The sequence below is a fragment of the Malus sylvestris genome, chromosome 4 (genome assembly GCF_916048215.2).
Source record: "Malus sylvestris chromosome 4, drMalSylv7.2, whole genome shotgun sequence".
In the NCBI taxonomy this organism is placed as follows: Eukaryota; Viridiplantae; Streptophyta; class Magnoliopsida; order Rosales; family Rosaceae; genus Malus; species Malus sylvestris.
The window spans coordinates 29,272,517-29,294,599 of NC_062263.1; the positions used below are offsets into that span (position 1 = coordinate 29,272,517).

The window sequence follows — 22,083 nt, forward strand, 5'->3', positions numbered from 1 at the left end:
ACAATCCACTCGTGACCTCAACAAAGCCACGTTTAGGGTTTTCATTTTTTGCTTTTGAGATTGATGTGAAGCTTCTGATAAATATATTCATTACATGCACATGATGCTATGTGTTTTGATGGGAAATCAACGGTTGTGAACAATGAGCTCTCCGTATTAAACAGTAGAGTTGATTGCCGTTCCGTTTGGCTCCACAGAAAATTTGCATGCAGGACGGTAGGGACGTGAACTTGGAATATGACGTGAAAGAAGATTGGTAAAAACGAAAATCTTATCGTATTCAGGTATATTACATATCGGAGATTTTGATTGACCATTGGATTCTTGACGAAAACACCGACAACAAAAAAGCTTCAGTAGGTAAAATACTCCATAGCATAGAGAATTCGCGATAAAAGTGTGAAACTCAGAAGCTGCAACTGAGTCACTGACTCACTGACTCGTGGACCATGAAAGAAGAAGAAAACGTCAAATCAAGCTTCGAGCCATCTGCATCGCCCTATTAAAGTCACACGTGTGGTGTCTGCCCCGTCTCCTGCGAGATGCTGATGGATTGTTGTGCTGGGTTTATGTGGTTCCATGCTAATTACTGCACACGTGTGGGGTCTAGGAGAGGTGTAGGATGCTGACATGGGGGCCCTGGTGATTGGAAGGAGAAGGGGCCACGCCACACGAGGGACTCCCAGTGTGGATTGGTTTGGTTGGCATGGGCCCTTCTCTCTGTTCGTTTGTTTGGCCGTCCTTGTCATTTGTGCTTTTCTAAGTTTCTGTGTTTTGTCAGCTTTTATGAGAAAATTGAATCAGAGATGGATCGGAGCAGTTTGTTTCTTGTTGGTCATCCATGGTGATGGATGAGCCATGAAATACCATGCAACATTGTAACATGGCCATGTCTATAGCTCTCTGTAAACGTCCATGTATATGACGGTTGTAACGCTAGCTCGTTGTATGCAAATGTTACAACCCTTACATGCAAAGGAGTTTTACTTCCTTTGCAACCGTAATTCGTTGATATAAATACATAAAACTTTTTTCTGTTACTTTTGTAAGTCACTTTATTATGTACATTTTGGAATTTGTACGGATGAATGGTTACTAATAGTAAGGTGCCAAATAGTGTTTTTAATAAAAATGGTATAATGTGACAAATGATTCATATTTTTTTTTTCAAAAATATACTCAATATGTGAGCTGAAATAGTTTGAAGTCTTTGTAAAGCAAAAATAAAAATGAAGTCTTATCTGGAGAAGGTGGTGGTTGGTGGTTGGTGGTTGGCGAGACCCAGACAATCAGCGCTCCCTATCTTCTTCTACAATGGAATAAAAAGTGCAGAAATGCACATGATTTTCCCTCAGTCGATCGAGTTGACTTTCTCCGCGTTCCCCTCTCTCCCCCTCTTCTCTTTGCATGCGATATTCGTTGAAGGTTCATGCGTATGGGTAAATCAAAGCGATCGGATACAATGATCATGCAAATTCAACATAATCAACGGCTTCAAATTTTAATAGTATCACAATACTTTCCTCCTTTATCAGTAGCGAGGAAAGTCTTCTTCTCTGTCTAACACGGCATTATTTCATTACGCAAACGTCACATTTGACCTTGTTCCTCTTATCTAACTTTAGAAAAAATTCATTCAATGGTACTATTTAGCCATTCATATGTGTTAACTAAATAACTATAGAGAATTAGAGAGTGGCAGAAAGGAAATAGAGCAGAGAAATAAGAGTCTGTGTTAGGAGAAATACTGATGATTTGTTCACTAGTTGACTTTGTGCAACATATAATAGGCAACTAATAACTATTGATTATTTACATAAAACAATATGGAGAGATTGGTGGAATCATGGTTTGCCAGCAGATTCACTGGAGAGGTTAGAGGCTGGTTGGATACTATATATTGTCAATAACCAGTTATGGTAATGAATAGCTTGCTCAAGATGAATCTATTCATTTGGATGACTAGACGGTCTTCGAATTTAATGAATTTTCTAGATATATATGATATCTAAATGATGATAAAATAATGAAATTCTGATGATGATATAACAGTAAAATGATGTCATGTTAATGGGAGATGAGAGAAGTATTGTCTTTAAAGTATAATATGGTTGGTCCAAAATAAAAGAAAATTGGAACATATATAAGAGTTGCACTCCCCATCTGATATATGCAAATTTGACAAATTAAACAACCTGGAAGTTCGTTTTAGATATTCTACCTATTTTTGTTAATAGAAAAAAATTGGACGCTATCCATGGATGACTCGATGATGTGGGTGCTTTGATGGTCACCACACAAAGTGGGGATTTGATAAGATTTTGAGCTATGCAAGCAAGTACTTATCCTAAATATATATGCTCGACACGCTACGTATTAAAGTTGGCTAGATATATCGTACCCTATGCAATCCAAAAGAGGGTGGATTCACGGGCCACTATTATGCAATGTTGTCGTTCTATTATTTGTGTTAACGAAATACTTAGGGTTTTTTAATTTTTTTGGATAAAAATGTTCGTGATTCGTTTCTTTTTGTTCATTTCTAAGACCTAGCTAGGACAAAAGGAGCTCAGATCTTCTTCACTCACTTTGTGTGTAACCTTTATGTGGTTTCTATCATTGATTGACATATGTTAATAAACTTAACTCTCCTTAACTTTGTTATTATAAACTTAATATGTGTCAATCAATTATAGAGATTATAGAGATGTCACACACAAAATGAATGCATAAAATTTGACCTCGGACGAAAGAAAAGGAAGCTGAGAGGGATTTAGGATTAGATTTCAATAGTAGATCCACCCATATCGTTTCAAAAAGCTAGGGTTTTATAAAGCTCAAAGCATCAACTTATAAATGGTATATTTGTTTCTACATTTTTCGAATAACATTGTTACACTTACACACGTGGTTGTGGTGGTAATGGAATTACTTTGGATAACTCTTGGATATCCCTTTCAACCTTGCCTTAATTTGTTCATATCCACAAAGGTCGCCTCGTCCTTTAACTTTCTCTGTGACATAAATTAAAGACGTAAGCTGATGGGATTTAAGTAGGTAAAAGCTTCAAAAACCTGTCCATTTTTTCTTTTCCGTCATGCTCAATGGTTAATACACATCAATGATAATGCAAGAAGCATATGCTTACTAGATCGCTCCCCATTTTCTATTTGAAGATTCCCAAAATGTAGTAATTGTGGCCATAATATTTTCCTTATAAACATTCATAGTCCTCCAGTCATTGCCAATAAGCTTTGTGTTGTAACCAAACACTTTATGTTGTGCAAGCCTAGCTAGCTAGGTTAGTTTGATTCGATTGAGGACTTAAAAGAGAATAAAGTACTCAATACTTTCTTCTCCATCGTAAAGATGTTCTATAATCGCACATAAATGTGTGGGTTGAGTACGGAATAGTTGATTAAGATGAATCCGATTATTGGGTTGATATGTGATGCAACGTGACAAAGAGAATGTATCAAATGACTACCTTAAGGGACAAGTAAACTGAAGTCCACTAGAAAATATAAGAAAACCTCATATTTACTTATTAATAGTACGAAAGGTAACAAACTCTAACACCCTAAAGATCGTTTGTATATCGAATTTGCGCCTTCAAATTAATTTGCAATCCACTGGCTATTTGAATTTTGATCCACATTAATATTGATCAATGATTATTACTCGTTCTCTACGTAAGACAGTTGCACTTGATCACCAAAAGAAAAATAGTCACACTTTTTTTCGTACTGGAGGTCGGCTATCTGAAGCATCTCCATGGAGAATTGTCTCCTAAAAGGAAAAAGGACTAAACATTTTGTAATAATTAGTAAAGTTTGGCAACTAAAATATTTAAAAAAAAATGAATAAGAAAAGTAGACCAATTATGTAAGGAGAGACACTTTAGAATGCCAGTAACTTGTAGGATTAAAAAATAAATAAAAATTTAAGGAAAAAAAAATTTATAAAAGTTTAAGAAAAGTTTAGTTTACTTAATAATGTTTTATTAAATTAAGTTTGGGATTAGTGATTAGTTATATAGGTGGAGGTGGAGCCATTGCGCCCCAAGGAAACAAGAGTGTTCAGGAAACAAATAAAAGGCAAACAGAGAGCGCCAAGTTGTCCTGTGTCCACTTGCCTAACCACAATCATTCCAAACCTGACATCACCCGTGACATCAGTTTTCCGACAAGGCCCGAGCGATCCAGCTAACTGAACCCTCCACTTGGCACCATCTGAACCGTCTAATTCCACTAAAAGATTCTTCAACAAACCATATATCCTCCCAGACCAGACCTATTTTCGCCTTCTTTCAAAGTTGCACGTCTTCACTTTCCACCCTCTTCACAAACATCGTAGAGTTGTTAAGATCCTGAAAACTAACCTCAAATATTTACCCTTAACACACACAGAAAAACCCTAGAAGAAGAAGAGAGAGATAAAAACCCTAGAAGAAGAAGAGAGAGAGATAAAAACCCTAGAAAAACCCTAGAAGCACGATGGGTAGCGTGATACATGAACAGCAGAATCAGAAATATAGCTTGATAAACTTTGAGGAGACAGAACTGCGTCTGGGGTTGCCTGGTGGAATATTAAGCACTGCTGGAAAGGATGGTGAAGCTTCCAAGAACACTGGAAAGAGAGGGTTTGCTGAAACTGTTGATTTGAAGCTCAATATTTCATCCGAAGATCAGTCGGCTGGTGATGAAGATCAAGTGGTGGACATGAAGAAGGAGAAGGATGTTGCTCCTGTTCCTAGGTCAAATGATCCAACTAAGCCCCATGCTGCCAAGTAAGTTCTCTTTTTACCTAATTACTGGTTTAGTTGAGTATTACTTAATGTGCTAGATAGTATTATTGAGTCAGAGTACAAATAGTTTTTATTTGAGTATTATTGTGTCAATTAAGACGATACAAATAATTTTCATATAAGTAAAGACGACAATTAAATTATGAATTAGTTACGTACTCGCTCATAGAACGAATACTTGCTAAGTTGATTAGAGTTATGTATTGGTTTCCCTGTACCAAGTTAGAATCTAAATCGTTTGTTACAACTCATGAAACTAGAAAGTGGTTTCTAACAGAGAAAATAATTTTGTTTCATACATTAATTTTTCGTTTTATTTTCCGTGGATCACATGCATCCAGAGAAATAAATTTGCATTACGTATTGAATTATAGGTAATTTTGAATGGTTCAGTTGGTTGTCGGGAAAACTAAGGAAACGAACAAAACACATGGAATCTTATTTTGCTTTTTTCTCAAACACCAAACATGAATTATGGACAACTCATCAAAAGTAGAACAAGATAGACAAGAACATGATTGTACTCATGTGTACACTACTGATAAGTTTTTTTTGGGTACTCAAAAATGTGATATACTGTTTTATGTAGGGGTGTGATATCCACACATCTCATTTTACTTCTCATACATCCTTCTAATTTTTGGCCGTCGGATCGGATGAATTGAAGAAGATCAACGGATATAAATTAATAAGGGTGTGTGAGAAGTAATTTGGGGTATGTAGATAGCACACCCCTTTATATATTATAATAATAATCGATAAAGTTTTCATGTCATACTTTTAAGTTACGTGTTATAATTTGAATAACAAGCGACGACCCGTGGCCTAACTATACTATACATTACTGAATTATTACAGGGCTCAAGTTGTAGGTTGGCCACCCGTCCGATCATTCCGAAAGAACATCCTGGCCGTCCAAAAGGATGTCTCGGATGAGGGTGAAAAGACCAACAGTATCAGCGCAGCATTTGTTAAAGTCAGCATGGATGGCGCACCCTACTTGCGTAAAGTGGACTTGAAGTTGTACAAAAGCTACCAAGAGCTTTCTACTGCCTTAGGCAAAATGTTCAGCTCCTTCACCATCGGTAATTAATTAATTGGTTAATTAATCATGCTTAACAAAAGGGTTTTCATAGTTTTTTTTTTTATTCTTAAGTTTGAATATTTAGTAACTTACAACTGATAAAGCAAGTGGTGGATGCCCTAGTTAGAGTTTTTCCTTTGAACCCACTATGTTCTGGTTTCATACACTTCCTTCCTCTAAATTAGCTGATTACAAAATTTTGTCGTTTGTAATAAATAAATAAAAAACTTAAACTGATAATAATTATTTTTTAATTGTGGAATATTGAAGGTAGCTACGGGTCACAAGGAATGAAGGATTTCATGAACGAGAGCAAACTAATAGACCTTCTGAATGGTTCTGAGTATGTGCCTACTTATGAGGACAAGGATGGAGATTGGATGCTTGTTGGAGATGTGCCATGGGAGTAAGTTCTTTCAAATTATATATACATACTAATCTAAGTTAATTATGAACGATGTTTGTGTTCCACTCATAGGGGAAGTTATTTGTCCCTCTATGATTAAAGTATATTTATTGTATGAACATTATGATTCGAACAATTCATTCTCCTTATCATCGTCTAAAGATTATATATCGGAAAAATTATTCAATTTGGAGATCATTTAACCATCTATATGCATAAAAATGAACGATTCATTATGAAGATGCTACTTGTTATCAAAACCGTCAATTGGTTTGAGATGGATGGATAGCTAAACGATCTCAAAATTGAATAATTTTTTTGCAAATCTGATCTTTAGACGATCATAAAGAGAATAAACGGTTCAGATTATGATGTTCGTAAAGTAAGGATACATTGATCATAGGTGGGAAAATAAGTAGGTTTCACTATGGGGAGAACACAAGCATTATCCTTTAATTATATCTAATTCAAAACTTAAGCTGCAATTTACTTGAATTATGATGAACCACAAATCACTAATTTTGTCTTGGCTTGTCACAGAATGTTCGTCAATTCATGCAAACGTTTGCGAATAATGAGGGGATCTGAAGCTATTGGACTTGGTTAGTGCCTCAAATTATTTATTTAATTTACATATTAGAGCAGTTTATAACAATTTAAGTTTTTAGTTTTTCGGATTTTAATTTTATAGTTTTAATATTTTTTAATTTAAAACTTTTTTGATAACTATTTTCAACTTTTAGTTTTTAAAATCGAGTAAAATTTTAAAAACTGAAAACATTTGCAAAACCAGTTTAAACTTAAAAACAAAATGGTCTTCAAATTTTAATTTAAAATTTTAAAATCGCACTAATTTTTTTACACCCTATTGCAGCACCAAGAGCGGTGGAGAAGTGCAAGAATAGAAGTTGAAGAAGTTGCTAGATTGCTTTGGGTTGATGTTTCGGCCATGGACACAATCAAATGAAAGCAGACCGGCTCCGCAGAGATGGAGAGCATGAAGTTTCGATGTGTCTGTGACCCTGTATTTTTTTTTTTCTTTTTGGTCCTTCTAATGTTTTTAACTAAAGTTAAGAATATATTCTGAGATTTGTTAGGGACGACAAGAAGCAATAATATATATTATAGATGTTCATAGTGGCTCATGTGCAACTTTCTTTATTGTCCATGGCCCCGCTGGTTAATAGTGGTTTTATTCTCTCTAATTTTTAATACGGCACTGGACATGAGATTCTCTGCATCATTATTTTGGACCAACAATATTATGATGAGATTCTCTGCATTATGTTTTCTTATTTTAATTTTTTGTTGAATTTTTAATGTTAGTTTTCAGAATTATCTGACATTTCATTTTAAATTATGATTAAAAAACACAACACCTTATTTGGAATATTGTTCTTCGATATCTTGGCTCATTGCACTTAGGACAGTTATGATTGATCAGACACTTCCTGTCAAGTTTCAAAAATTTATTGGTTGTATGCTTAGAAGACATCGTTATTTTATATTAGTTTTTCTTTTGATTGGTGGTTGAATTTGAACTTAATATTTCTTTTAGTATTATAATAAGAGAACTATCATCGAAATAACATGTAATCGATTTATAAAATATCATATATATATATATATATAGGGAATTGTTATTGGTGTGGAGCAACAAATAATCACAAGGCGACACGTGAATTTTTGGTAAAAATGACAAAGTTACCCCTGAGACACACTGATTGTCCTACGCGCGAGCAGTGGACAATTATTCTTTAATCAAGCCAAGAGTGTCCAAAAAAGGTAACAAATTCCAAATTATCTCATCCATCCTCATCTTAGGTAATCACTTCATAACCTACAAATTATTCCATATAAATGGAGATTAATTGGCTAATTAATGGATTAATTCCTAATTAATCCATTAATCACCAATTAAATCACTCATTTTCACACAAAAAACCTCTAAAGGCCGGCCACCGCCATTCCCTATATATATGACCCTATTTTTTCTAAAATAGAGAGTTTGACACTCTTGCAAAACTCCCAAAAACTCTCCAAATACTTCTTCTAAATTCTAACTTTGACATCGGAGGTTCTTCGGCCAAAGCCCCCCTCATTCATCGTGGGTGCGTGAGGCTCTTGGCCTTGACCTAAAGTGTTAATTGTTTTGTAGGTGCAATTTTGTCCAAGAAGAAGAAGGCGGAAATTTGCATCTACAATTGGCACTCCAAATTTCTCATTCTACATTCCAAACATTCTATATTTAGAAAGAAAAATACACTTGTAAGGAGTGTAGAATGAGATTTTTGGAATGTCAATAACCCTATATATATATATGATTCTTACTCATTGATTTATATTTATATTTGTTGAGAAGACAATGAATAAGATCCATGAACTATGTGCTAAGGTGGAGCAGGGACATGTGCACAATGTTGGGGGCACTTATTAATTTGATTGATCAATTATATATGTGCCATGCATTAGACAGCTATATGCGCAATAAACGAAAGTTGTCGACGCAAAAACACGATTCTTGCGAGAAATTTGCAACTTACAGCTTTAGTTTGTTAAGAATACTTATTTTTATATTTGAAGTTCCGAATTTGATTTCTTTTGCAATAACTTGTATGAAAAAGAATACCCGGTTTCTAAATTCCTACAGGAATGTATGCAACAATACATGAAAGAGTACTATATATGTAACAAGTCCACCCGCTGGTTTATATCAATAGAAACAAATTGGTTGCACTTTTATATAAAGTTGCTAACATATTTGATCATTGTGTGGAATTATTAACTCTGTTACATTTCCAAATTAAACAATTACATGGTTATATAGTTTAATCGCACTCTGCACAAAAATGTTAAGACCTAACTTAGTAACTTTGAGAAGCACCTTCCAACAAAAAAAACTTTGATAAGCACCAATTCTTCAATAAAATTTGTTAAAATGATTTATATACACTATTTTTTTAGTCTTATGCACATTTTTCTTTTCAGCCTTTTGATTGAACAAAATGAAATCAATGACCCAAATTCAAAAGAGTGTAGAGGATAAATAAGAGTACAAATATCACTCTTTGACCGTATTGTTTGAAGTATCCATATTCTTTGATGGCATTTATAACGAGCATGACCAAATAATTGAAAAATAATATGGACCATTTCCTCCATTCATGCACCTGTATTCCCTCCCTTTGAATCGAACCATATCTCAGACAAAATCACAGCAGGAACTTATGATACGAATATGAAATGAAACTAGCTAGCTAGCTCGATCCTCAAAAGCATGAACAGTAAATTAAATTAGAGAAGAACGTGCATGCATAGAGACAATATATTATTGCAGGAGTGCCGGATATGGTGGTTCTTTTGTGTAACTGTAAGATCACCCGCCAGCACAAAACTTGGGATTTGAGAATCTAATTTGCTCTTTCAAAGATGTTTATATGCAAATATTGAATGATAAGTCCACATTTTTATAATATTCGGATACTCCTTCTTATGGGAAGTGAATTATCTTATAATCTATAACGTAAAAGCTAGGGGTTCTGCAAGTTGCATGAACACCAACACAAAACTTGGGATTTGTAAACCTTGTCCATTCCTTTCTAGGATTCTTTATAGGTTACCATTTTTTTTTGAGCAATTGTAGTTTGGAGTAGCATTCCATCTCCTCATATTTGAATGGTTATGATTAAGCCATGTTAACATCTGATGTTGACTACTTTATAGAGAAAAAAAAAAGTTAGAGAAGGGGAGACTGAAGAGGAAGTGATTTGGAGATGAGAGAGTCCTACCCCCTGTGGTTTACATAAAGTTCAAACCATTCAATTCACTTTCGGCAAATATACAAGTTATATTGGCAACGCACTTCATGATCCATGCATACTTTCCTTTTAAATTTTTATAAACATGATGCGTAGTTTAATTAAAGGAACAATAGGTTTTATTCAGTTATTTGATAAATTAATCAAAATTTATTGAAGTATTGCATTACAAAGAATAATTAGAGGAATTGTATCAATATTCGGACCTTATTGTACATAAATAATATCTTGGATCAACATGTGGAATCGAATGTATACATTCTACTTGTTTAAACTTTGTTCTTAAACCTCACGAGTTTTAATTGATAAGTTCTATAAAAACAATGTAAAATTTGATTTCCGTGACATTCTTTTATACACACACACACACACACACAAGCCCTTTATGCAAAGGGAAAAAATGGGAACTAGATGTGGGATCCACTCCACATCGAATTTTAATGATCCGAACCATCTAGTTTATATGTCTCGATTCATAGATTATCTTTGCAAAAATTCAATTCAATCCAAAATCATTTACCTATTTAATTATCAAGATAAAATTTCATTGTTTCTTATTTAACACAGTATTCTTTAATTTTTTTTGAATCCAATTAGATGTTTTAAAAATTTCCGATTTGGCTAATATTTTGCAAGGATGATCTATAAGGTGCAAACTTGAAAAATAGACGGTTCAAATAGTTAAAATTCGATGTCATGTGGATCCTACAACTAATCCCCATTTTCAAATGATTGTTTTCTTAACTCGGCATTTATACCATATCATAACCTTACTTACATAAATATAATTAATATTATCCAGAAAGAAGGCTTGAAAATGTGTATCGATATGAAAATTTCAAAACAAGTTAACAAAGATAAAACCATCGCTAAATACGAATTAGGCACGTTCTGTGAACAATATGGATTACCTCCAATTGCTCCTTCTAATAAGAAGAAAAAATCACAAGTCTATCAAAAGTACTCCAACAAGTACTCAGGTAGACAATACCCTAAATACAATAAATATAAAACTAAAAATAAACATTTTGAAACCAATAAATTTTATGAAAAACCTAAATCCAACAAGTGGAGAAGGAAACCCTCTAAAAAGATCCGCTCCAAAAATCAAGAACAAAAAGGAAAGTGCTACAAATGTGGTAAATTTGGCCATTATGCCAATAAATGCCGAGTTAAGAAAACAATCAACCAATTAAAGATCTCTGAGGAAGAGAAACTTCAGTTAATTCAAGTCCTAGAACTTAGGAACACCGACCATAGTCAATCTGAAAATGATTTGGAATTATCCTCTTCAAATAATAACCCTTCAAGTGATTCTTCATCTCTTGACATCAAGATAGGATGTACCGATGCTTGTTGTCAAAAAACCTCAGTCCTTAATAAACAAGAAGAACAAAAAGATCTTCTCATTGAATTAATAAGTAAAGTCGATGACCCTGAACTTAAATCTTTCTATCTTAAGAAACTAAAGAAATTAGTGTCTTCAGAAGAACCTAGCACTAGCCAAACCCAATTAACCCCAAGAATTTCTCTTAGCAAAACCTTAGAAAGGTTCAATAAGACTAAGAAAGAAATCACAATTAAAGATCTACAACACGAAGTTAATAAAATCAAAGAAGAAATTAGGGTTTTAAAATCTGAGAACCTATAAATTCGTACACACCTTAGTAAAGTCCGAACCCAAACACTTGTCAATAACGATGATGAAGAACAAAGTAGTTCTTCTTCGGATCACAACTCCGATGACCAATCATCCACATGAAATTTAATTTTTTAAGTCTTTTAGACAAGATAAGAATCCAGAAATGGTATTCTAAAATTAAAATAATAGTTGATGATTTTCATTTTGAATCAATTGCTTTGATTGACTCTGGTGTAGATTTGAATTGTATTCAAGAAAGGTTAATCCCTACTAATTATTTTCATAAGTCATCAGAAATACTTAGTGCTGCTAACCAGTCACCAATCCAATTCAAATATGAAATACCCAAAGCACATGTTTGTCAAAATGATGTTTATTTCAAAACTCCATTTGTTTTAATCAAAAATATTTCTGACCCAGTTATCTTAGGTCTTCCATTTCTAGCCCTCATATATCCTTTTAAGGTTCATCACAATAGGATTACGACAAAAAATTTAGGACAGAAAGTCACGTTTGAGTTTTGCAGGGAAACATATCTCAAAAAATTAAGACATCTCCAAAAGGATAGCATATCGCGATCCATCAACTTAATCAATCATAAATCAAAACAACTTAATTTTTTAAAGGAAGAAATTAATCACAAACGAATTGAAGAATAGCTAACAAATAAATCTTTGTTAGAAACTATTGATAATTTTCAAAAGAAACTTGTCAATGACATCTGTTCCGATATTCCCAATGCCTTTTGGCATCGAAAACAACACATTGTTAAACTTCCTTAAATAAAGGATTTTAATGAATCAAAAATTCCAACTGAGGCCAGACCAATTCAAATGAGTCAAGAAGTTTTAGAATTCTGTAAGACAGAAATCCATGAACTTCTTAATAAAGATATCATTAGGAAAAGTAAATCTCCATGGTCATGCCCTGCATTTTATGTTCAGAAGAACGCAGAATTAGAAAGAGAAACTCCTTGATTAATTATTAACTACAAACCTTTGAATGAAGTTTTGGAATGGATTCGGTATCCAATCCCTAACAAAAGATATTTGATAAAGAGACTTTCTCGAGCAGTTATTTTTTCAAAATTTGATATGAAATCAGGCTTTTGGCAAATTCAAATTCATGAAAATGATAAATATAAAACAACTTTTGTAACTTCTTTCGGACATTATGAATGGAATGTAATACCTTTCGGCCTCAAGAATGCTCCAAGTGAATTTCAAAATATAATGAATGAGATTTTTAATCAATATAGCCATTTTTCAATTGTTTATATTGATGATGTTCTTTTTTATTCATTGTTATTTGTACCATACTTGACCAATCCCGAAACTACTGAGCACCAGTCAACGTTATACCGTTAAGAACCCAGAAGAGCTTCCCTTCAACCAGGAGGCTAATCACAATGCGACACGTGTCGACATCAGAAGCCAATCACAGCGCGACACGTGTCAACATCAGAAGCCAATCACAACACGACACGTGTTAATGTTAGAACAAAACTAGAAATCCTCTTCTATAAATAGGGATCATTCTCCCACGATAATCTCTAATGTCATTTTGTACTAAACTATTCACTAGAACTCACAAAAGGAGAGCTTGAACCTATGTATTTGTGTAAACCCTTCACAATTAATGAGAACTCCTTTACTCCGTGGACGTAGCCAATCTGGGTGAACCATGTATATCTTGTGTTTGCTTCTCCGTCTCTATTCATTTACATACTTATCCTCACTAGTGACCGAAGCAACCAAGCGAAGGTCACAAAACCTGACACTTTCTGTTGTACCAAAGTCCTCACTGATTTTCTGCATCAACATTTGGTGCCGTCTGTGGGAACAACACTTATTCCCACTCTCTTCAGCTTTGTCAAGCTAGTTTCCACCGCTCGTACACTCTTTTGGCCAAGCATCTCTCTCCGACATGGGGAGCGAAAGAAGCCATAGCACACTGAATGACACCCACATTGGACCTAGTATGAAGCAATGAAAGCAGGAAGGAAATAGAGTTACTCTTCAAGCTAAAGTCGATGAGCTAGAGGTTCAGAACAACAAGATAACGATGAAGAATGAGGTCCTCCAGGAACAATATGAAAAACTTTTCGAGATGCTTCACGAGGCTAGGCATGCTCAAACACACAAGCTTGTCGCCCCTGTTGAGGTCAACAATCATCTGAATGCCCCCCAATACGGAGGGTCACCGATATCCAACATGGACATCCTTGATAGGGATTGAGCTACACATCAATGTGATAATCAACATAAGACTTCTCTCAACCCAGCTGCTTCAATCCGAAGCAGAAGAAGTAGAGGAAAGCACCTCCTCACAGAGGGAGTGGAAGGATCAAAAACCGTCTATCGCGATTGTTGAGACTTCCTAAAGCAACGTCGAGAGAATCTCATCCACATAAGCTCGAAGATCAATAACCCAAGAGTTTCTGAAAGACTCGGTCCTTTTCCACAACCCAGGCTAGCAGCCAATCTAGGGAATGGGCAACAGGTCCCAGAAGAACATGAAGGTACAGGGGACTCGGAAATATTCTGACATACTCACTCTAGGAGTCAGTATGGCGAGTCCAAGGAAAAATCACGCTATCTTGATCAAACTTTCCTACTTCCAAGATGCAATAGGGACTTACGGAAGAAAACTTCAGTGGTGCACGACTCCACTCAGGACCCCCTTGTCCTACAGCTCCTGGAGGAAGTAAACAAGTTGAAGGCTGAACGTCAAGCCGAGATACCTGACTGGAACCAACCCAGGCCTGACCCCCTCACAAGAAGGATCCTCAACACCCTCTCCAAGCGAGGACAAAGCAGAAGCTTGACTTACAACTCTATACTGGAAGGGAAGACCCGATTGAACACCTTAACCTCTTTGAGTCCACCATGGTATACCGGAGACACAACGACGAAGAACGGTGCCTTCTCTTCCTCTCCACCCTCTCTGGCGGAGCTTTAAACTGGTATTGCCGTCTTTCACCTGAGACAGTAGACTCATTTGAAGAGTTGAGGAAGCTGTTTGTCTTTCAACACATCTTCCAGACTGATCGCTTGCATTTCGCAGATGACTTGTACACTATTCGCCAGAAGCCGGACGAGTCATTACGAAAGTATGCTGGTCGCTTCAGCCATGAGTATTCTCGCTGCACTGAGGCAGATGACAAGACCGCCCTCAAGGCCTTCACGGCAGGCTTACGTGACTGTTTCTTCAAATACATGATCAATGCTAACACTTAGAAGACTTACTCTGAGGTGATGGCACAAGCTTACAACCATGCCTCTGCCGAGGCAAAGACATATCAAGGGAAACCCCCTACAGTCACCCCTTATCAGCAAGTAGGGAGTGGAGGCCAGATCCAACAGAATGAGAAGACCTCAACCTTCCAAACGGTAGCAGCACACCCCTGCCTCATTTAATGCTTCTCCAAGTCAGCAGACATATCAATCCCAGGGTAAAAGGAAAGATTTCCATCCTCATCAATCTCATTTTAATAAAAAGAATAAGGGGCACTATCGCGATAACTCAGGATATCGTCACAATAACGCTCGTCCCCAGGCAGTTAACGCAGTGGGCCAATCACGTGTCAAGACAGGCCCTACCCCGAGGTATGAGACATACACACTTTTGAACGCTACATGCACGACCATCTACCCCAGTATAGCTTACCTGATACCAAAGCCAAAGCCAAGATAGCCAGATTACAAGTCCACGAAGAACACGGGCATGTTTTGTTGCTACCACGAGTATAATGGCCATGATGGCGAGAAGTGCATCATCCTCCGTGATCATATTGAAGCTTTGGCACGTGAAGGAAAAATTGATCAATTCCTCTTTCACCCTCCAAAGGATAACCGTAACCAACGCCAGGTGAATGTGATATATTCCATAAGTGGCGGCACACCCATGTCTGAATCTTCCAATAGGGCCATGAAAAACAGTGAACGAACTTTGAGACCTGGCCATCAAGTGTTTCACGTGGAAGACATCAGGGGAGGCAAGTATCAAAAGCCTAACTGGGATCCAATATGTTTTTGCCCTGAGGAAGAAAGAAGTATCATCTACCATCACAACGACCCGCTGATCGTGGAGGCTCACATAGCAAATTTTGATGTGAAACGAATCCTGATAGACACAGGTGCTTCAGTCAATATCATGTTTGCTGAAGCTTTCAAGGCACTTAATGTAGCTGAACACTTGCTCGATCGCTTGATTTCTCCTCTGATAAGCTTCTCTGGCGATATCGTACAACCTTTAGGGAGTATACACTTACCCCTCACCATTGGTACAGGCCCCTACACAACTATTATTACCACTAACTTCCTAGTGGTCAATTGCCCGACGGCATACAATGTCATCTTTGGGCGCACAGGCTTCAATGATCTCAAGGCCATGGTATCCACACATATGTTGTTGATGAAGTTTCCAACCCCTTTCGGAAATGGATACATCAGGGGAGATCAACTTAGTGCTCGATCATGTTACAACACTTCAGTTAAGCAACAACACCTGCTTGTCCCTAATGAGACCCTCTCTATACATAACCAGGTAGTAAAGACCAGTCCAGATGAAGCCAACTCAGATCTTCATGATGGCAACAGTCAACCCGACGACCCTCGAGATGACTCATTCACCCAGCAAGCACAACTCGCTGAAGAGTTAGAGAATGTCTCTATCTCCAAAGACCATCCAGATCACATGGTGAAGATTGGCACCACTTTGTCACCACCCCTTCGGTTGTCGCTGATCTCCTTTTTGCAAGAGAATGCCGAGGTCTTCGCTTGGTCATATAAAGATATGCAGGGCATCTCTCCCGATATCATCTGTCACCACTTGAGTATTGATCTCAAGACCAAACCAGTAAAACAGAAGCGAAGATCTTATGATGTTGAACGATATGAGGCGATGAAAGCAGAAGTTGAAAAACTCAAGAACATAGGCTTCGTCCTTGAAGTCAATTACCCAACATGTGTAACAAATGTTGTCATTGTTAAGAAAAATCCGACCAAGGAAAGTCTCCTACTTCAAAAGGTCTTGTGGAGAAATGTGTGTCGACTACACTGACCTAAACAAAGGATACCCGAAGGATAGTTTCCCCATTCCTCTCATTGATAGACTTATAGACTCTACGGCAGGGTGTGAGCTTTTAAGCTTCATGGACGCTTATTCAGGATACAACCAAATCCTCATGAACCCCTCAGACCAAGAACACACAACCTTCACTACTGACAGGGGACTATATTGCTACAAAGTCATGCCCTTTGGTCTAAAGAATGCAGGGACAACTTATCAGAGGCTAGTTAATTCAATGTTTACCGAACAAATCGGGAAGATCATGGAAGTTTATGTTGACGATATATTAGTCAAGAGCAAACATGTCGACCAACATATCACCAACCTATATGAAACCTTCACCATTCTGAAGAGGTATCAAATAAGGTTGAACCCCAACAAATGTGCCTTCGGCATGAGCTCTGGTAAATTCTTAGGCTTCATGATTAGCTAACGAGGCATTGAAGCTAACCCCGAAAAAATCAAAGCAATCCTCGACATGAAAGAGCCAGTAACTTCAAAAGACATCCAAAGCCTTACTGACAATGTGGCAGCCTTAACCAGATTCATCTCTAAGGCCACAGACAGATATGCTCCTTTCTTTAAAGCACTCAAGGGAAATAAGAAGTACATTACATGACGGAGGAATGTGCCAAGGCATTCAGGAACCTCAAAGAGTACATGAGTAAAGCCCATCTACTCTCCAAACCAGAAGTTGGTGACACTCTCATTATTTATCTATCAGTTTCGGCTTCAGCAGTCAGCTCTGTTCTTATTCGAAATGACAGTGGTGTCGAACGGCCTGTCTACTACGCTAGCAAGGCCCTACAAGATGCGGAGACACAATACTCCAACATTGAGAAATTAGCTTTAGCATTGGTCATGTCTGCTCAGAAACTTCGCCCTTATTTCCAAGCACATGCCATCATCGTGCTTACCAATCACCCTCTTCGACAGATACTCCAGAGCCTTGACACGTCTAGGCGAATGATCAAATGGGCGATAGCATTGGGTGAGTTTGACATCTCCTACCAACCAAAACCAGCCGAAAATGGTCAAGTAGTAGCAGATTTCATCGCCGACTTCACATATCCTGTTGACATTGCTTCTACACCTAAAGCAGTAGCTTCATTACCATCGGAAGCTCAGAAGATAGAATCAACAACCCCAGCATGGAGTCTGTATGTTGAAGGCTCATCCAACCAACAGGGCTGCGGAGAAGGATTAGTCCTTACTACCCTCAACAAAGTGGCGATAGAATACGCTATTCGTTTCAAATTCAAGGCATCAAACAACGAGGCCGAATAGGAAGCCTTTCTACCAGGCTTACGTTTGGCCAAGCACCTTGAGGTTAAACAAATTGATATCTTCAGTGACTCCCAATTAGTGGTCAACCAAGTTACGAACAACTTTGATGCTAAGGATAGCTCCATGGCAGTATATCTTGTGCAAACATGACTTTTGCTCAAGCACTTCCACTACCAGATCACCCAAGTTCCTCGAGCGGCAATCAGTCATGCAGACGCTTTGGCTCGCCTAGCCTCGGTAGTGGAAGACAAGATTGGGAGAAAAATTCATGTCGAATTGTTGGGAGCACCAAGCACCATGGTCGCGGAAGTGTGCAATTTACAACAAGGAGACAGTTGGATCACCCCAATTTATAAATTCTTCGCTCATGGCATCCTCCCAAATGACAAAGTCCAAGCTAAGCAAATTCGATACAAGTCTGCCCGCTACCTGATCATTAATGACGAACTCTACAAGCGCGGTTTTACCCTGCCATACCTAAGATGCCTTACACCTGCGGAGGTAGAAATTGTCCTTCGGGAAATACATGAAGGAGTCTGCGGAGATCATGCTGGGTCTCGATCCCTAGCACACAAGACTTTTCGCCAAGGATACTATTGGCCAACACTCCACCAAGATGCCATCAGAATATCTCGCTCATGTGATAAGTGTCAACGCTACGCAACTATCCCTTACTCCCCTCCCGAGCTGCTCACTCCTATGATCAGCCCTTGGCCTTTCGTCCAATAGGGACTTGATTTAATCGGCCCAATGCCTGCAGGGAAGGGCAAGGTCCGCTATACAATCGTTGCAGTTGACTACTTCACAAAGTAGGCTGAAGTAGAACCCTTGGCAACCATTACTGAGGCAAAAATAGAAGACTTCGTATGGAAGAACATCCTCTATAGATTCGGCATTCCCAATGCGATAGTCATGGACAATGGGCGGCAGTTCGACAACAAGAAGTTCAGGATGTTCTGCTCTAAGTTCAACATCAACTTATGGTTTGCCTCTCCAGCCCATCCCAGTCTAATGGACAAGTCGAGGCTGTTAACAAAATAATCAAGCGCACTCTGAAGACTAGCTTCGACAAAGCTAAAGGTTGTTGGCCAGAATTCGTACCCCAAGTTCTTTGGTCATACCGCACTTCATATCGGACTTCCACAGGAGAAACTTTATTCTCACTTGCGTTTGGTACAGAAGCAGTTGTCCCGGTTGAGCTTGAGCAAGCAACATACCGAATCCAGAACTACATGCAGAGTGAGAACGACAAACAACTCACCCTTAACCTGGATCTAGTCGAGGAACACAGAAATCAGGCTCACCTGAGGAATGTCGCCTATAAGCAGCGCATCTCCAACTATTACGACTCAAGGGTCAAACCTCGCTCTTTCAAAGTGAAAGACTGGATACTGAAGAAAAGATTACTCTGTGATAGAGTCCCGAGTGAAGGAACACTCAGTCCTAACTGGGACGGACTGTTCGAGGTCGTCGGCATCAGCCGCCCTGGCTCCTATAAGCTCAGAAGCTCCGACGGCAAGACCCTTGGCCATCCATGGAATGCTGACCACTTGAAGTACTATTACAAATAGACTCACATTGTACAAGTGTTAAGCTACAACCTTTCAGCATCCTATGTAACAAAGACCATTTGGTATGAATTCAATAAAGAGGTGATTTAGCCAACTCGACCCTAAACTCTTTTACATTCTGAGCAATGAAACACTTAAGTGTTGAAGCTTCAACGCAAATGTTTCCAATACAAAATAAAATCAATTTATGGTGCCAACAAAAGCTTCATCAATGGAGGACAAATATCAATCTTAAAAGCTTTGCACTATCTTCATCAAGATAGTGTGAAGCAAAATCAATTTATGGTGCCAACAAAAGCTTCATCAATGGAGGACAAATATCAATCTCAAAAGCTTCGCACTATCTTCATCAAGATAGTGTGAAGCAAAATCAATTTATGGTGCCAACAAAAGATTTATCAATTGAGGACAAATATCAATCTCAGAAGCTTCGCACTATCTTCATCAAGATAGTGTGAAGCAAAATCAATTTATGGTACCAACAAAAGCTTCACCTATAAAGCTTCAACCCCAAAGCTTTGCCTATAAAGCTTTAACACCAAAAGCTTCACCTATAAAGCTTCAACCCTTCAACACCAAAGCTTCACCTATCAAGCTTCAACCCCAAAGCTTCACCTACAATACAAAATTTCAACACCAAAACATATAAAAGCTTCACACACTCTTCATCAAGATAGTGCGAAGCTAATTCAAGTTTTGTGTCCTAACAATAGCTTCAACTAGTCACGCTATATACCCAAGCAAAAATCTATAGTCAATAAACCTTACCTATTAAACTATTTTCCAAACACAAAACCTTGTGGCAAATAAACAAATTTTGTTCACAAAACCAAGATTCTCTTGAACTTGTACAATAACACATGAGTAAACACAAACATTTTTTGTTTTACATCCGCAATATCCCTATCATAAACAGACATACAATTATATAAAATCCAACCCAAGCAGCCTTTTTCTCCCTTTCTCTCTTCCGCCTCTTTCCATCTATCAAATTTCTGCAACTCCTGCTCTTCCTCAGTGGAACTGAATTTTTGACATCTTATAGTTCTTGAGCAGATGAACAACTTTCACGAAGGAAATGTTTCTATTTGAGCGACGGAAGTTAGAGTGTTGAAGCTCCAAACATGACTGGTCAGATTTCTGCAAGCTTCAAAGCTGTTGCGGTGTTTCGAAGATTTGGAAATATTCAACCGTTAGTTTGGTCTGAATTTTTGATATGTTATGGAAGAGATGATGAGGAACAACTTCGATGAAGAAAGTATGTTGATCTGAACAAGAGAAAATGAAGTTTCGAAGCTCACAATAAGTCTGACGGGTTAACAGAAAAATGATGAACAGTCACTCATCATACCTAAATATCTGGAGTTGTACTACTCCGATGGATCTCAATTTTGAATATGTTGTAGTTCACAAGCTAAGGAACAATTTTCATGAAGACAACCTTGCGATTTGAGCTACAGAGAATGGTGTTATATTGAAGAGCTACCGCTCCCTCTACGTTAACTCCTTCCTTCACTTCCTTGGCTGCAAACAAATGAGCAGTTTTGGGCTACACAAAAATTTTAGGCCCTCGCAAAGCTAAAACCAGCTTGAAATATTTTTGGATAAGGCATATAAGAAGGTGTGACATCAAAATAAGGCTTCGTTACTTTGACAAATTAGTAGCAAGCAAGACACCTCATTCGGCAACTCTCCTCGCCTGAAGACTTGGGGGACTCCCACCATATGCTACTGCACCTTGATACTCGGAAGTCTCACAACCACTCAGTGACTTGGATTTTTCAAGTCTCCAACCGAGAAGTTTTCCTCACTCAGGAAATTAAGGGAACACTACCTCAAACTACATGCTTCACTCACAAATCTTCAACAATACAAGTTTCAACAAAAGAAAAAATTCAGAGAACTTTCTGAAGAAGGCTTTGGTGTATTTAACACAATACGTTGAAATGAAGCAAAGCTTATTTATTAATATTTCCGATAAGTTACAAGTATGTACATATACATGAGTCAAAATAAAAAACAAGATGGAGCCTTCACAAAGGTTGCTTAGGGGAAGTCTCAGCAGTCGGTATTGCCACAGAAGGAGAAAGCACCGGAGGGTGGTTATCTGGAGCCTCAGTACTGGACAGAACCCCAGAAGGAGGAAAGTAATAAATGTCTTTGGAACAAACCCACAAACCTTTGATGATCAAGTAAAGCCTGACCATCAGATTCCTGCATCTGGTCAAGTTTCCTATTCATGTTTGTAGCATAGTCATGCGCGAGCCTGTGCAACTGATTATTCTCATGCTTGAGCTCTCTAATCTCCTGTTTGAGACTTATCACTTCAGCCGCCAATGATTCAACTTGGCGGGTTCTAGCAAATAGGCGTTGGGCCATATTAGACACAGAACCT

General features: G+C 37.7%; 1 protein-coding gene across 1 annotated transcript; it reads left to right on the forward strand.

The window, feature by feature from the left end:
- Window positions 1–4,288: 4,288 nt before the first annotated feature.
- LOC126619423 (auxin-responsive protein IAA16-like) lies at window positions 4,289–7,434 on the forward strand. The gene is made up of 5 exons (XM_050287791.1): window positions 4,289–4,789; window positions 5,666–5,892; window positions 6,162–6,297; window positions 6,838–6,899; window positions 7,172–7,434. Exons 1-5 carry the CDS (start codon window positions 4,497–4,499, stop codon window positions 7,207–7,209), a joined length of 756 nt encoding a protein of 251 aa, XP_050143748.1. The 5' UTR covers window positions 4,289–4,496; the 3' UTR covers window positions 7,210–7,434.
- Window positions 7,435–22,083: the final 14,649 nt, after the last annotated feature.

Coding starts and splice junctions, on each gene's coding strand:
- LOC126619423 (XM_050287791.1), top strand. CDS start 4,497: ATGGGTAGCGTGATACATGAACAGCAGAATCAGAAATATAGCTTGATA. Junction 5,893..6,161: donor GTTCAGCTCCTTCACCATCG/GTAATTAATTAA, acceptor GGAATATTGAAG/GTAGCTACGGGTCACAAGGA. Junction 6,900..7,171: donor ATCTGAAGCTATTGGACTTG/GTTAGTGCCTCA, acceptor ACCCTATTGCAG/CACCAAGAGCGGTGGAGAAG.